The sequence below is a fragment of the Pseudorasbora parva genome, chromosome 14, assembly GCF_024679245.1.
Source record: "Pseudorasbora parva isolate DD20220531a chromosome 14, ASM2467924v1, whole genome shotgun sequence".
Taxonomy (NCBI): domain Eukaryota; kingdom Metazoa; phylum Chordata; class Actinopteri; order Cypriniformes; family Gobionidae; genus Pseudorasbora; species Pseudorasbora parva.
The window spans coordinates 27,267,615-27,284,626 of record NC_090185.1 but is presented as its reverse complement, the minus strand read 5'-3'; the positions used below and the strand labels follow the sequence as shown (position 1 = coordinate 27,284,626).

The window sequence follows — 17,012 nt, the reverse complement described above, 5'->3', positions numbered from 1 at the left end:
ATATATATATATATAGTCTATTCAGATTTGTATTTAATATTACTTAAAAATCACAGAACTTAAGGTTTAATTCATTTAAACTGATTAATTTAAACCGCTCATGTAACATAATGACTGATACTGACTTCCTGAGTTGAGTTTGACAGTAACGATTTTCTTAAGCATCTTTTCCGTTCTTTTCTTTTTTGATATGTGTGTGTTAGTAAAAAAGGGAAGGAAATAAGAGCATAACGTCTGCACAGCTTCTAAAACATACAGTAGAAACTGCATCTAAAGCCAGAGAACAACAGCAACATGTAATTGAGGTAAATATAATCTTAATTGCATTTAAACTACATTAAAATGTTATTTCAAGCACATTTTACGACTTTCTGAAGTGTGTTACTGTGGTCATGAATCTGACTCTGTTGTCAAGTGTCTCAGTCAAACTCAATGTGTGTATTTTTTTTGTTTTTTTCTTCCTCAGGAAGAGCAGCTCTGAGTCTTTCATTGAATCTGAATTTACAGAAAGTGAAGAACATGAACTCCAGACTCTTATCTCTGATCCTGATCCTGCTGCACGTTACAGGTTTGACCATTATTGTGTCTTATTCACGCGTTTTAATTTAAATGAGATCTTTCAAATAATCCAAAAGTGGATTTTATCATTATTGCTCATATTTTCAATGGTTAAAATAATTTAGGATCAGTCTAACAATGTCAGTAGGTCTGAATGTTGATAGTTTAACTTTCCTCCCTGTTCTCTAAAGTCATATATACATTTAAAAAATATATATATTGTATATGTGTAACCGGGTGGTATTAAAATATAAAGCCCCAAAACTAAAAGTGTACTTCCCCTTTAAGAAGTGGCCGCTGACGATGACACGCTAAGAGTGCGATAGAAACAGGCTGCTTGAGCAGTGCATGAGAGATGAAGGTTGCATCCGGAAACCTATGCTGCGTTCCAGTTCGTTTTTTTATTATGCCCTTCACTCGCGAACTTCCCTCCGTCTCGTTCACTCGGATGTGCATCATTGCTTACGTTGCATGAGTGCCCACTACTGGCGGAAATGCATTTCCGGAAATGAATTTGCAATGGACTGAACTGGAACGCCCTAAGCCCTTGATCACTTGGAATCCACTATGGAGTTGATTTAATTTTTTTTTTCTTTACGAAATTGTTTAATGCAGCTAATTTTTTGAGATAGGAATTTTGGGTTTTCATGAGCTGTATGCCAAAATCATCAGTATTAAAACAATAAAAGACCTGAAATATTTCAGTTGGTGTGCAATGAATCTAAAATATATGGAAGTTTAATTTTTATCATTACATTATGGAAAATAATGAACTTTTATCACATATGCTAATTTTTTGAGAAGGACCTGTATATGAGTCCACTATGAGTCCACACTCAGAGTGTTGAAAGGTAACACAGAATCAGTGTTGAAGTTATTGAGATCATTAATGCTCAATCATCACTTAATTATGCACACCTGCTGTTAATAAGCTGTTACTTGATGACAACAAGCAGAATCACTAAAGGAAAGAGAAACACAAGAACTACAACTGATTTCAGCCCTTGGAAGTGCACGGTCCTGACAACACACAGTTACCTGCGTGGTCCCTCAGGGGTCAGTCCTTGGCCCCATTCTCTTCATCATTTACATCATCCCCTTCGGCCCTGTCATTAGCTGCTATGGAGTCTCATTTCACTGCTATGCCGATGACACAACTGTACATGAAATCAGAAACACACACCTCTGCAATTTCACCAACATCATCTACGTTTTCAACACTCACTGCCTGTCTGGAGGAGATAAGGGCGTGGATGAAGCACAGCTTCCTCCAGTTAAACAACTCTAAAACTGAGGCTATACTTGTTGGCACACCCAATCAAACACAGTCTTCCTGGTCAGGACATTCTCCTCTCCACAACTGTCACCAATCTTGGTGTAAGATTTGACCCACATATCAGCTTTGAAGCCCATATCAAAAACCTCTGCAAGACATCTTTCTACCATTTCAGAAATATTGCTAAACTCCGTCCAACATTAACCTTAGCAGATGCTGAAACTGGTCCATGCCTTTGTCTCCTCCAGACTGGATTACTGTAACGTACTTCTCATCGGGATCCCTAACAAAAGCTTGCAGAGACTGCAGTGTGTTCAGAATAGTGCAGCAAGGATCCTGAAAATTCGATCACATCACACCCATTCTCCATTCACTTCACTGGCTTCATTTTTCCACCAGGATTGAATATAAAGTCTCCCTTCTAACCCACCAGTGCATTATTGGAAATGCACCCTCCTATCTAAAAAAACTACTCACACCTTCAACTACAGCTCGATCACTTCATTCAACAAACTCAAACCTCCTTCATCTTCCCAAGACTTTACTCAACACTATGGATGAGCAGGCTTTCTGTTCTGCCGCTTCTTAGATTTAGAATGCCCTACCTGACCATCTGAGGGCAGGATTGAGAATTTTAAAAAGGACTTAAACATTTCTTTTTGGGAGAGCTTATGTCTTTTCGCTATTAAATATATTAGTATTTTTCCATTTTTAAATGATCTTAACTACAATACAAATAAAATGTATTATTATTATTATTATTATTATTATTATTATTATTATTATTATTATTATTGATTTACTCCGAAGGTGTGCCTTAACACTAGTAATAACTTAAAATTGAGAAATTGACACAATAAGAATTCTGTATTTTATTTTCTGAGATTATCTTCTTGAGAAATCTTAGAGGGGGGAAGTCCAAGATGGCTACCGGTTTAAACGTGTTTGTTCAAGCTCTTGCACCAACTGTGCATAGACAGTGCAAACATTTATTTTAGTAGTTTATATACTGTATTTGGTTTTTTGTTACGATTCTGACTAAGTTTCAGAATCAGAGTTTCAGAGTGGGAGGGGGGTCTTCTCGGCTATGCCAGGCTCTGTGGAGGGAGAAACAGAAGGGTAGTGAGGTTTGAGCAGGGAAACGTGAAACGTGGGGTGAATCCTAAACTCAGGTGGGAGCTGGAGCTGGTATGAGAGGTGGTTGATCTGCTTCACTATGGAATAGGGACCAATGAACCTGGGACTGAGCTTCCTGCATTGCAGACGTAGTTGGATGTCTCGTGTGGACAGCCAGACCTTCTGTCCTGGCTGGAAGGTGGGAGTGGTAGAACGACGAAGGTCCGCTGTCATCTTACGTCTGCGCAGGGCTCGCTGGAGTTGATGGTGAGAGTCCCTGACCCTCTCGCTCTCCTGGAACCAGTAGTCGACCGCTGGGACATCCAATGGTTCCCCCACCAGGGGAACAGGGGAGGTTGGTATCTGAGTATGCACTGGAAGGTTGTGAGTCCTGTGGTAGCCTGACGAAGGGAGTTCTGGGCATACTCGGCCCAACCCAGGAACTGGTTCCAGGAGTTCTGGTGGCCGTGGCAGAAGGTATGGAGGAATCTGCCGATCTCCTGGATCTTTCTCTCCGTCTGCCCGTTCGTCTGTGGATGACAACCAGAAGAGAGTTACTTACAGTCACACCTAGGAGCGACAGGAATGCTTTCCGGACCTGGGAAATGAACTGTGGTCCTCGATCGGACACGATATCCTCCGGTATTCCGTAGTATCTGAAAATCACATTAAACATTAATTTGGCGGTTAATTAATTAATTCAGGGGAATGAGCCGACAGGACTTGGAGAATCTGTCCACAACCACAAGGATGCAGGTGTAGCCATCGGACACAGGGAGGTCTCTGATAAAATCCACCCCTAGGTGTGACCATGGCCGATTAGGAACAGGCAGAGGAAGGAGCTTACCGGCAGGGAGGTGCCGGGGATTCTTCGAGATGGCACACTCCCGGCACCCTCTCACGTGCCTTCTGACCTCTCCTGCCATGTTGGGCCACCAGAAGCGGTCTCGTAGCAGCGAGAGGGTTTCATTGATCCCTGGGTGGCCAGTGCCCAATGATGTGTGAGCCGAGTGAATCAGGGGAGTGCGCTGGGTCCGTGGGGTGTACTTGAGTCCTGGTGAGCAACCCAGCGGGGCATTGGCGGAGGCACTGGAGGAGGGAAGGGTCTCCTCTGATCAGTTGATGGGGCTCATGAATATCTTGTCGGACAAGACTGGTTCTGACCTCTCCGACGGTTCTTCAGGAGCGTGAAGGCGGGAGAGAGCGTCGGCCTTGACATTCTTTGACCCGGGGCGATAGGAGATAGAGAAGTTGGACCTGGTGAAGAAGAGCGCCAACCGGGCTTGGCGTTGGTCAGTACTAGAAAAAGATGTTGAGCTCCCTCCAGCCAATGCCTCCACTCATCCAGGGCAAGCTTGATGGCAAGCAGCTCCCTGTTCCCGATGTCGTAGTAGACCTCCGCCGGGTTGAACTTCCGGGAGAAGAAGGCACATGGATGGAGTCAACTGGGCGTCCCCTGCTGCTGCGAGTGTACCGCTCCCGCTCCTGTGGTGGAGGCATCGACTTCCACGACGAAGGCCTTGGTAGGATCTGGATGCACTAGGAGGGGAGCGGGGGTGAAGGATTTCTTCAGGTCCTCAAACACCTTCGTGGCCGCAGGGTTCCAGGACAGAGACTTGGGCTTACTGCGCAGGAGGTAAGTGAGCGGACTGGAGATGATACTGTAGTTCTGGATGAATCTTCTATAGAAATTGGCAAAACCTAGGAAAAGTTAGAATTATTTAATCGTGGATGGAGTTGGCCAGGTCCTGATGGCTTCCACCTTCCCCTCGTCCATCCGGATGCCACTGCTATCGATGTTGAATCCAAGGAACTGCACTGAGGGCTGGTGGAAGGAACACTTTTCGGCTTTCAAGTACAGCTGGAATTCCCTCAGGCGTTGCAGGACCTCCGCAACGTGGTGGCGATGGTCGGCCAAGCTCCGGGAGTAAATCAGGATGTCGTCGATGTATACCAATATGGACTTGTGGAGAAACTCCCGGAGCACCTAGTGTATGAAGTCCTGGCATACGGAGGGGGCATTAGCTAGTCCGTAGGGCATGACTAAGTACTCGTAGTGGCCAGTAGGGGTCACGAAGGCGGTCTTCCATTCGTCCCCCTCACGTATCCGGATGAGGTTATACGTGCTGCGGAGGTCCAACTTGGTGAAAACAGTGGCACCACAGAGATGTTCCAGCGCTGTTGGGACGAGAGAAAGGGGTTAACGGAATTTCACTGTGATCTTGTTTAATGCCCGGTAATCAATGCAGGGCCGCAAGCCTCCATCCTTCTTGGCAATGAAGAAGAAGCTAGACGCAGCAGGGGACGTAGATGGTCGGATGTAGCCCTGGTCGAGTGCCTCCTGAATGTATTCCTCCATGGCTTTCTCCTCCGGCAGGGATAGGGGGTAGATTTTCCCCTTGGGCACTGGCTCACCTGGAAGCAGATCGATGGAAACAGTCCTATGGCCAATGGGGAGGCAGCCTGGAAGCCCGGTGAGGGCAGAACACAACGCTAAAGGGGGCGTAGCAGGGTGGAATCTTCACTGACCTCTGCTCAAGGGGGCTTTCGGTGGATGTCGCACAGACTGGAAGACTCCTGGAACGAGACATGGAAGGAACAGGAAGTGCAGACAAGCAGCTGGAGAAGCACTGATCGCCCCCCTTTAGGATCTCACCGGACTTCCAGGAGATGACAGGGTTATGCTGCTCCAGCCATGGACGCCCTAAGATCACGTCAGCGGTGGAATCCTCCAGAACCTGTAGATGGATGTTTTCCACATGAAGAATGCCGGTTTGGAGCTGCAGGGGACCGGCGAGGAGGCCGACTTTGCGTCTACTTAGTGGCTTCCCGGTTATGGATTCCACCTGGTAGGTGGATGGGGTGAGAGTCGTCTGGAGGTGGAGCTGACGGCAGAGGGCACCGGAGATGAAGTTCCTAGTGGAACCGGAGTCGAGGAGGGCAGAGACTGGCAAGGAGACATAGGCAGTAATGAGGTTCAGAACTGTGGTTAATGGCTGACTCTTGTAAGAAGAAGGGTAGATCACACTCACCAAAGGACGAGGAGGGTTAGGCGACTGGCGAACACCGGGGCGTGGAAGTGGTGCTGGTGGATGCGGAAGCGCTCGCCGGCGCTGATGATGGTGGACTGGAGGGTAGAGCGCGGCGAACTGCATCCACCAGTTCTTGAAAGGCATCCGGGTGACTCATACTGGTGCTTGCGGTTGTGGTCCGGTCTTCTGTTACGGGGTACAGAGTCTACGGAGACAAGATGGTAAGTGAATCAGATTTATTGAGCAACCAGTAGAGTAATAACTTGATGGAATGCTGATTTGATGGTGATAGTTCTTGGTTTGAGTTCTCAGGGTGTACTTGGAGATCGTAGCAGAGGGCTCAGGAGAGGAGTGTGACTGTGACGTGGGAGCCTGGTGTGTCTGTGAAATATGGGTATAATTCTAGACCTGAAAATGATCAGTTATTATTTCTTGTGGAAGATAAGCTTGTTTATTGGCAATCAAAATTTCCAAACACCCACGTATTGATTGGTGCAGACTTTAATGTTGTCCTAAATGAATCCTTTGATAGATGGCCACCTGGTTGACAATCAAATGCAAACATGGCTTTGAAAGCATTTATGAATAGGTTTGAGCTTATAGATATATTGAGGGCTAAAAATATAAAGGATAGAGTGTACATATGGAGCTATAAAAATTAATCTAGACTTTCACAAATAGATTTCTGGTTAGTCTCTAGGAATCTTGCCAAGGATAATTTTTATGTTGATATCTCGGCAACACATTTAACAGACCATAAGGCTGGTCTTACATTAAAATTTTGCTTACTCCTGAAGCTAGTAACAGGGGCTCTTCTTATTGGAAGATAAACAGCTCATTACTTAACCATAATGATGTTAAGTCAGAGCTGGAGAGCTGGAAAGACTTATTGTTTTTTATTGGAATAAAGCTAAATAAGAAAATTAATTTGGCACAAATTGGGAATGAATAAAATTTGAAATAGGGAAATATTTAAGAAAATTAACTTCTGTTCTTGGCTAAATCAAAATGTCTTGAAAAATTAAAAGTGGTTAGTGAAATCTCGTCTATTACCAAAATCTTACCTGAAAATGTTTCAGATAGTCAGAAAGCCCATTTATTTGCCTTGCAAATTAAGCTAGATGATTTGTATAAATTAAGAGCTGAAGGTGCTTTCATAAGGTCAAGAATATGGGGAACAGATGTCATCTTATTTTTTTTTTAAACTTGAGAAGAATATGGCTAAATACAATTCTATTTGTCAATTAAATATTGCAGGCCTGTCTCAGAAAATCCTAAAGAAATGTCCAGATTTTGTTATAACTTTTATTAACATTTGTATAAAACTAATTTTAATCTATAAGATTTAGATACTTTTTGTGAGCACCTTGGTTATGTTAATTCTATTAATCAGGATGAAAAAAACTTGTGTGACTTACCAATTACTGTTGATGAGATTAAACAAGCAATTTCTCAATTAAAAAATAACAAGTCGCCTGGTAATGACGGAATAACATCTGAATTTTATGTTTTATTCTGAGCTTCTGTCCCCTTTCCTTTTCTAAAGTTTATACAGAGAGCTTAAAGGCCGGAACACACCAAGCCGACGGTCGGCCGTCGGGCAGTTTTTGTGCGTCGGCCAACTAAGTTTCCTCGGTGTGTTCCACACAGTTCCACGCCGTCGGCTGGCGTTGGTCCTCGTCGGCTGTTTTTCAGCCGATTCGACATGTTAAATCGGCGTCGCCGCATGTCGGTCAGTCGGGACATATGATCGTTCTGATTTGCTGTTCAGCTAGCGAACCAGTGCACGAGAAAATAAAACGGAAGTGACGAAGCAAGTAAACGACAGAGTCAAGAGGGAACACGCCTGTCTCCTCCATAGACAGTAAAAGAAAGGTGTCGTCTCATTTGATTATATTCCTCATTACGATACATGTTAACACATGTTAATATATATGGCTGTGTAGACCGAGGCAAGTGAAGACAAACTGATCAGCATGATCCAGCAAAGGCCAGCTTAGTATCACACTACGGGAAAATGTTAACGTTATGTCAACTGTGTGGCGAAAGCAGAACTGTGGCGTGAGATCGCAAATAAAGTTGTCATGTCAGGTAAGATTTCCTTTTTTGCAATAGTTTTTTCTTCTTCAGTAGTCCATATTTAAAAAAAACTGCATGTTAGATTGTTGTGTGTAACTTTCATCTTTGCACAGCAGTTAATTTCACATTCAAAATGCACTAAAGATATCAAAACACTTAATGCATGTCTTTATGTCCAAACGCAATGATAAATCCACAGTTTAGCCCTCATATATTTCGGTTGTACTAACTGTGTGGAGAGTTTTGCAAAAGTGACCTAAATGTATTGAGAAATGTGTTCTAGCGACTGTAAAAAAAATGCTGTCATCCAGAATACATCCAGTTAATAGTAGAACAAAAATGAACATTACAATAGCCATGAAATTGACATAACTCAGCGTAATGTTTTTTTTATTTTTTATTGTCCCTCAGAGAAAGAGCTCAAGAAGCGGTGGGATTCATTGCAAACCCAGTACATGTGTTACAAGAAACATGGACCCTCAGGAAGTTCTGGAGCTCAGAAGACCCACCTGCAGTTTCTAGAACCTCACACAAAAAGGAAGGAGTGCACCTCAAATCAGGGTACACACACACACACACACACACACACACACACACACACACACACACACACACACACACACATATATATATATATATATATATATATATATATATATATATATATATATATATATATGTGTGTGTGTGTGTGTATATATATATATATATATGTGTGTGTGTGTGTGTGTGTGTGTGTGTGTGTGTGTGTGTGTGTGTGTGTGTGTGTGTGGAGAACTGTGGCGTGAGATCGCAAATAAAGTTGTCATGTCAGGTAAGATTTCCTTTTTTGCAATAGTTTTTTCTTCTTCAGTAGTCCATATTTAAAAAAAACTGCATGTTAGATTGTTGTGTGTAACTTTCATCTTTGCGTAACTTTCAACTTTCATCTTCGTCACACACACACACACACACACACACACACACACACACACACACACACACACACACACATATATATATATATATATATATATATATATATATATATATATATATATATATATATATATATATATATATATATATATATATATATATGTGTGTGTGTGTGTGTGTGTGTGTATATAATTTATTTTATTTATTTGTTCTTTCCATTTGAACAAATGAACATTTTGCTTTTGGTAAAGTGGCCAATGAATGTTCAGATGGGTCTATTTACAAGTAATTCAACAAATCAACTTCCACAATGCGCATCTGAATAGATCCATTTAGCCAATTTGCAGGGTTTTGTTTTAGCTATGGCCTGTTATTGTTATGGGTTATTGGTGAACAAGTGTAAGAATCTATTGTGTCACATTGTTCACATTTTGATTGTTTCTTTAAGGAACCTTTGTCTGAAAGTGAATCCTGTTTACCCTCAGATGGTACCAACAGTGACATCTGGATTGGCACCCGTGAGGAGCCCAGCTTCATTACGGCTGAGCTACGGCCCAGTACACCCTTGGCTGAATCTACACATATAGCTACTTTTATAGCTATTCTCTATATAGCTATTTGTGCCCATTGTACTGAACATTGGAAAATAAAAAACTTTGACTTTGGGTACTTGCATTCACAGTTCTTTATGTAAAAAAGGATCACAAAACACAAGATGATGCAGAATTCTAACCCTTATTTTGCTATTTGACATCTAACTAGCAGGGTAAATAAACACATCTGTATTGATGTTTTCATTTAAGAATAAATAGATTTTCAATTAATAGAGACATATTTTCATAATGTGTTACTTCCACAATACAATGTTATCAAAGTGCAATATCTGTAAATTAATAGTTAGCATGGTTACTGTCAGTTAAGTTCAGTGTATGGTTTAGTGTTACATTATTTTCATTAACATTTCTGTGCCACTGGAGATTTCATTTCCAAACTGCTGTTATGTGATGTGCAAGAAGCAGCATGATATCATTTTGAAGAAATGTCACCATAGGCATGTTTCCAATGAAAAAAATATATACAAATTCTGTCATAATTCATTGAACTAGCACCAAGCATTGTCACAAACATAATTTACTGTAAATCAGAATGCGTCATACACATATATTTATTTTAACAATCCTTATAAGTGGCCATTGTTCAGATTGTGTCACATTAACTTCCACAATGCATCTGAATGAGCCAATTTGCAGGGTATTGTTTGAGCTATGCCCTGTTATTGTTATGGTTCATTGATAGGTGAACATGTAATAATCTATGGTTTCAAATTTTGACTTCGGGTATCCATGGTTTCACCCATTTAGTGAGCGTTCCTCGTATTTTTCGCGTCCGCTTCTACCTTTCCTCTTCCACAAGTAAAAGACCAAGGGCTGACAACGGCAATGCCATTTGCAATGTTCTGAAATGCACGAATCCGTCTGTGTGGGGAAACGAAAACGACAGCTGATATCTTTATAGCTCTTCCGGTTTCCCGCTTCGAATAACGAAAACAGACTACTGCCACCAGCTGGGACGGAAAGGTATTTCCTCTAACGCAGGCGCAGAACGGACGCGCTATTGGCTGTCTGATGTCGAGCGTCGGCTTGGTGTGTCAGGGCAACTTTGGACCGCTTTGGACCCAAGACGCTGCCGACGTGAGCCGACGTGAGCCAACGTGAGCCGACTCAGCAGTTTGCTTTCGTCGCCACTAGTTGATCGGCGTCGGCTTGGTGTGTTCCTAGCTTAAACCGCTCTGAGTTTACAGCTAGTATGAAGCAAGGTGTCATTTGTTTAATTCCTTAACCTAAAAAGGACATTGTTCTCTTAGACAATTGGAGACCCATCAGCCTTCTTAATAACGACTATAAATTGTTTGCCCTTATATTCTCAAGGTGTTTCAAGTTGATTTTGAACGACCTGTTCTAGGTCCTGTTCTTCGACATCCCATCTTTCAAACTTTAGTTAGTGTGTAATGTTGCTGTTAGAGCATAAATAATACCTGTAAAATTATAAAGCATGGGACCTTTAATCTCGACAATCAATCAGGTTTTATGAAAGGCAACCATATATTTAATAATATTAGACTTGTTTTTGACCTCATTGATTATTTTAACCTTATTCAGGACGACAGTTTAATACTTTTTTGGACTTTTTCAAGGCCTTTGACACTATTGAGCATCCTTTCATATTTTTTTTGTCTAGAGTGTTTTAGTTTCGGGCCATATGATAATAATGATATGAAAACTTTTTATGCAGGGGAAAATAACTCTGTGAAATAAGGACATGGTACAACACAGAGATTTTTTTCTAGAAAAAGGAATACGACAAGGCTGTCCACTCACTGTATATCTCTGTATATCTATCTTATAATAGCACAGGTTTTCTGTCATTTTATAGTAAGGATAGTAAGATAGAAGGAATTCATATTGCAGGTAGAAATATTTTAATTAGTCAACTAGCGGATGACACAGCCTTGTTTAAAAAAAAATCCAGTCAGGTTCATCAGGCAGTTAAAATTATTGAGTTGTTTTCAAATGCTTCAGGTCTATTCCTTAATATATATTAAAAAAATTAAATAATAGATTTGAAAAGCTAAGTATGGTGAAGCTGAAGCTTATGGTGAAGCTTCTGATAAAAATGGTTTAAATTATGACAATAAATCATTTGAAAATGCATTTCAAAGTCAAAATATTTGTTATTCCTTCTTAGAGAGCCTGTTTAATTTAGTTTAAGCATACTTGTTAATTAATGCATTATTTACCAAACATGTACTAGCGTCTATTAATGCTGCTGTATTCATGCATGAATCATTATGACTCATGTCTTAATTCAGGATAGCTCCTCCTTTGTTCATGATTAGTTCATATCTTAACTAATCATGAGTTCATGTTGAATTAACTCATGTATGTATGTAACTCATTCATGTATTAATACTAGCTTGTTTGTTGTACACCTTGTCACATATCAGCGTTTAGACACAGTTCTTGTTTTTTTTTTTGTCAAAAATGACTAGGAGGCAACTTCCCGCAATACAAAGTCAATGGAGACTGCATGATTATATTGCCCAGTGGGCGTGGTTTTCAGATTATGACGCATCACTCTGTCTCTATAAACTTCATCTCAATAATGAAATGTTTTCTTGTTTAGGCTCTCTGACATTGGACCGCCTGCATGTGTTCTGCAGTCAAGAGAGGATTTGTGCTGTGAAGGGATATCAGGCGTCACTGAAGTGCATTTACTCCAACATCAACATTACAACTGTGTTCTGGTTCAGTCAGAAACAAAGTTCAAAATGGAGAAAGAATGATGAACCTGAAGATTTGACTTTAGACTCAGACTACTCAGGACGGGTAAAGCAGGAGAACGGATCCGGCCGTTCAACACTCATAATATCAGATCTGAGAGAGAGAGACTCTGGAGAATATCAGCTCATGTTCATCATGAAGGATGGAGTTAAACGTCTCAGCTCAGACGCCGTCAGTCTAACAGTCACAGGTGAAACTGAGTCTAGATTCTGGTCACATCAGCTATTTTCATTTGGCATGTGATTTTTTTATTTTTATTTTTTGCTTTAATTCAGACATGCAAGTGAGAATGAATCCTGAAACTACAGACCCGAGAGATCAGACAGTTAAACTGACCTGTGATTCTTCCTGCACCTCTGGAGATTGGTATAACTGGAAGAAAGATGGACAGTATTACAGATCTACACCGTCTCGTGACATGTTTGTGTCACCCAGCACAGATGCTGGCAGATATTCCTTCTGATTATATTGATAGTACCCTTAAACATCTTTCCTCTTCTGTGTGTGAGTGTCAAATAACACACACAATGTGGTTCTGTTTGTTCATCCGTGTGTATATTTAAACATGTTTTAAAGTAAGTGTGTGTTTTACATGTTAATCTGTGACTCTTTCAGGCATTTCTAATGATCACTGCTGGGGTGTGACTTACACCTCTAGAAGAGTCTGTGCTTTGATGGGCTCAACAGTAGACATTTCCTGCACATACACACATCCCTCTGGTTATACTGTAAATAAAACATTCTGGCATTACGTTCAGTCCGGTGGCATCAAGGATCTGCGTGAGGAGGATCAGTTTGCTGGTCGTGTGGAGTATGTGGGGAACACACTGAGAATCAAAGAGCTCAAGATGAACGACTCTGGAGAATATAAATTCAGGATCATCACTGACAGAACAGAAGGAAAATACTCCGGATCACCTGGAGTCATTCTTACTGTCACAGGTACTGTAACTGATCAGATGAATTTGATAAAATTTTAATGAGAAGATTTACAGACAATTTGCTGTCATCAAGACTATTCCATTTTATAGAGTTTTTGTTTTCTATGTCAGTCAAAATCTGTGATAGGGTAGGGCTAGACGAATAATTGAAATGTAATCGAAACCAAAATTCAGAACCTCTAACCAATGTAATTTTCCCATATCGGTTCTTTCTTTTAAAATGTTTTTATCCTGTTAGTACTCTACTTTCCTAGTATGTATGTGTCCCTGCCCTGTCCAGTTACAAGTGCAGTTTCAGGCACATGGAAATATTAATGAGATTAATCTTTGTTTATATAATCTGGATGCTCAGATTTACTTGGGCAGTTGCAGGTTTTACACATGAATACGCTTTTAATTGCCATTATTTTATGCACTGCACGCACACAGACAGTTTTCACTGCTGTTTTTTTCCACTTATCACTTTCGCTTACGTCCTCACGGAAGTTGTTCAATTAAATGTGTTTAAAGGCTCGCCAGTTTAAACACTAAAGCGTATTTTACACAATGCAAGAACAATAAGAACATCTCAGTTCAATGCTCGCAAGCTTTTTTCTGTGAAACAATGTCATGTCTCTGACAATGCATGAGCCCTGAAGCCAGATCATTTTCAAGTGAGTGTGCAGTTATATTATGATTCATGACACTATAAAGTTTTCTTCTCTTACTTACACCAAAAAAAAAAGTTGTTTGCGCCAATGCATTGAGAATGAGGAGATGTCGTCACGACACAGTGCCCCGTCCCCTGAGATCACAGAACTACCTGGTGGGTATCCTCCCAAAATGGCGGAACGGGGAGGCCCTTTCATCATTTTGGGAGAATACCTGCCAGGTTGTTGATTCGGACAGAGACTGGAGAAGAGATATTCTGATGATTATATGTACAGTATATCATTTTCCAAACTCAACGGAACATGAAGTTTTAATCTACCCAAGCCGAGTTGAGAAAGAAGCTGCTGGTAAACATTGGCTACGCCATAATTCACCACAGGGTGTCAGTCATCGTCTAACTAGTGACAGAGAAGCTGAAGTGTGTGGCACCTAGGGTCAGTTTTTCAAACCTTGCTTAATACATCTGTGAGTATTTGACAGATCCTAGATCTTCTAATCATGATAACTGACCTCTGGCTAATTTGGTTCATCAAATGAATTTGTGGATTGGATTAAAATATCTGGATTAAGTTATCTAAGATTACTGCATGTTCCTGTGTTCACTGAAGAGATGATGCATCGATATTTGAAACCATGATCAGCAATGCAGCTATTGGCTGGTGTCAAGACAACGTAATGACATCATATAATTAAAACAAAGCCACATGGCAAAAAAACTTGACAAATTAAAAAAAAATTAAAACACGACTTCTGGACCTTTATAAGGATACAGCGAACTGACCAAACCAACATAAAAATTATAATAGATAAAGGATAAAGGTTTTTTAACATGATTCCCAATTTATATTCACGATTTTTATAGTATTTGTACACCCTTTACATTTTTATTTCAATGTTGTAAATAGCAATTATTACATTAATTAAAGTTTCTTAACGGTCAAAATCAAGTTATCGGCATCTCATCAAGCCATCCCATAATATCCATCATCACTCAAATGAATGCATGGCTCAGAGTAACGATACTGCATGTGTGTAAGACTCCAATTAAATTATGAAGAAATGATTCCATCACAAATACATCTCTCAGTCAAGTGACTGTGTCTACAGTATTATACACCTTTTACACAACATTATAATATTATTTTCAAATAAACTTTTATATTTTTATTATTTTAAATTATTATTGCCCCTGGTTCATTAATGAACGTCTCAGTAACCCTTATGTAACCCTCGTTCCCTGAAGGAGGGAACGGAGACGTACGTCGGAAGTGACCAACGAATTGGGATCTGATTTCAGAGACCAATCTACTTCGAGTGTGTTAAAAACAAGCCAATGGAGATTGGCATTTATTGGCATTGCTTTGTAAAATTAGACTGGGGGCAACAATAAGGATTTACATGGTTCACATGCAATTGTGAAAAAAAATCACACAATAAATCACAAAATCTCTCATTAATGTATTTAAATAAATATACTGTAAAACAAATAAATAATTTTTCATTAGAAAAACATATCCCACCTTTAATAGTTGAACATATCTAAAGTAAATAAATTAAACCCTGAGGTAAAATGTTCCATTAATCGAGATTTTGATTTTGGGTAATATCGTCCAGCCCTATGTTAGGCACAGTTTGAGGTGCTTTAATTCTCTTTTTCAGATCTAATGGTGACAAGCAGTGAAAACATTATATCAGAGCGACAGGAAGTGATATTAAGCTGCTCAACTAAATGCACTCTGAACGACAAACAGACTTACATCTGGTACAAGAACGGACGGCAGGTAACGGATGGATTCACTAAAGACAACAAGCTGTACCTGGACTCAGTCAGCAATGAAGAGCTTCAAGAGTATTCCTGTGCTGTAGGAGGTAACACATCTCTCATGATACATGTGCTTTAGTGTCAATGATTGTTTCTCTCACGATTCATTTCTTTGTGTTGTGAAGATCCAGTGGACAGCACAGCGTTCAGTCATTCTACAGTCCTTCTGCTGGTGTTTTTACCTCAGTTTCTCATAATAGCGGCTCTGTGGATGTGGTGAGTAAAACATCCAGTGATTCGCAACTGCATGATGTACAGTAAATATAATGTAATGAATCCAGATTATAAGAATGTGAATTATGATTCCACAGGTTTTTCATCAGAATGCATCTAATCTCAAACCAAACTGAAAACAAAAGTGAAGGTGCGTAATTGTGTATATAATATACTATAAGAGACCCATTGACAAAAAAGTTTTACATTTATTCATGTCATTCTAATTAGTCTGTCTCATAATCTGATGTTCCACATCTGTTCCTCTGTCCATCAGAGCTGATAGAGTGATGTCATTGTGAGATCGTCACCTAGCAACATCAGTGATACAGTGATGTCAGTGTTATTAATGACTGCAGTCTTCATAATCAAACTAAACTAAAACAAAACAACAGTCCATGCAGGTTTATGTCATCCATTACATTCCCCCTCCTGGTAAATGTAAGAAAAAAAAAAAATCTATAAAAATTGCATATATTAAAGGTGCCCTAGAATGAAACATTGAACTAACCTTGCCATAGTGAAATAATTTCAGTACATGGACATCATATACTGTGAGTCTCAAACACCATTGCCTCCTCCTTCAAATGTAAATCTCGTGAATCAAAAACACCACAGAAAAATAAGTGCTTCTCAACATAAACCCAACTGTGGCACAAGTGTTGGGGATCATTTATATGCACACCCCCAACATTGGCATCTGTCCAAACATGTTCATTGTCAGGCGGAACTGACGGTAACCTGGAACTGCAGGTAAACAAGACACTGGAGAATAGCAAAACATCAAACACAACAACAAAAAAACATCATGTTCAGGCTGTGCAGGGGACGTGAGGACTTTTCATATGTCATGTTGTTGGCGAGGTTGTTTGCTTCTGCTACTGTTAGTGTCAGTACCTAATTCCTTGTTGACTAGGTTCGAACCAGCAGCTGAATGTTCTAGGGAGGAATTGGATACATTGCATTTAGCAGCCTCAGATTATGTCACTGATGAACGGGACCGTTATACATTCTTAGAGGAGACTGTGCATGTTCAGTCTCAGTACTCTCATAGTGATGGGATCT

The 17,012-nt window shown here is 40.3% G+C and overlaps 1 protein-coding gene and 1 long non-coding RNA gene across 2 annotated transcripts; both read left to right on the top strand.

Annotated features, from left to right (window-relative positions):
- Positions 1 to 219: 219 nt before the first annotated feature.
- Positions 220 to 12,373, top strand: LOC137040473 (uncharacterized). Its single transcript, XR_010897907.1, has 3 exons — positions 220 to 305; positions 467 to 568; positions 12,163 to 12,373. It is a non-coding gene; the product is annotated as an uncharacterized lncRNA (long non-coding RNA).
- A 621-nt stretch (positions 12,374 to 12,994) lies between these two features.
- LOC137039768 (uncharacterized) lies at positions 12,995 to 16,372 on the top strand. Its single transcript, XM_067415042.1, has 5 exons — positions 12,995 to 13,262; positions 15,572 to 15,781; positions 15,860 to 15,950; positions 16,046 to 16,098; positions 16,225 to 16,372. The coding sequence occupies exons 1-5, from the start codon at positions 12,995 to 12,997 to the stop codon at positions 16,236 to 16,238; spliced, it is 636 nt and encodes a 211-aa protein (XP_067271143.1). The 3' UTR covers positions 16,239 to 16,372.
- Positions 16,373 to 17,012: the final 640 nt, after the last annotated feature.

Bases quoted from the DNA above. Each gene is read 5' to 3' on its own strand.
- LOC137039768 (XM_067415042.1), top strand. From the start codon at position 12,995: ATGGGCTCAACAGTAGACATTTCCTGCACATACACACATCCCTCTGGT. The intron at 15,782-15,859 runs GTAACACATCTC...TGTGTTGTGAAG, and splicing joins GTATTCCTGTGCTGTAGGAG to ATCCAGTGGACAGCACAGCG. The intron at 15,951-16,045 runs GTGAGTAAAACA...ATGATTCCACAG, and splicing joins ATAGCGGCTCTGTGGATGTG to GTTTTTCATCAGAATGCATC.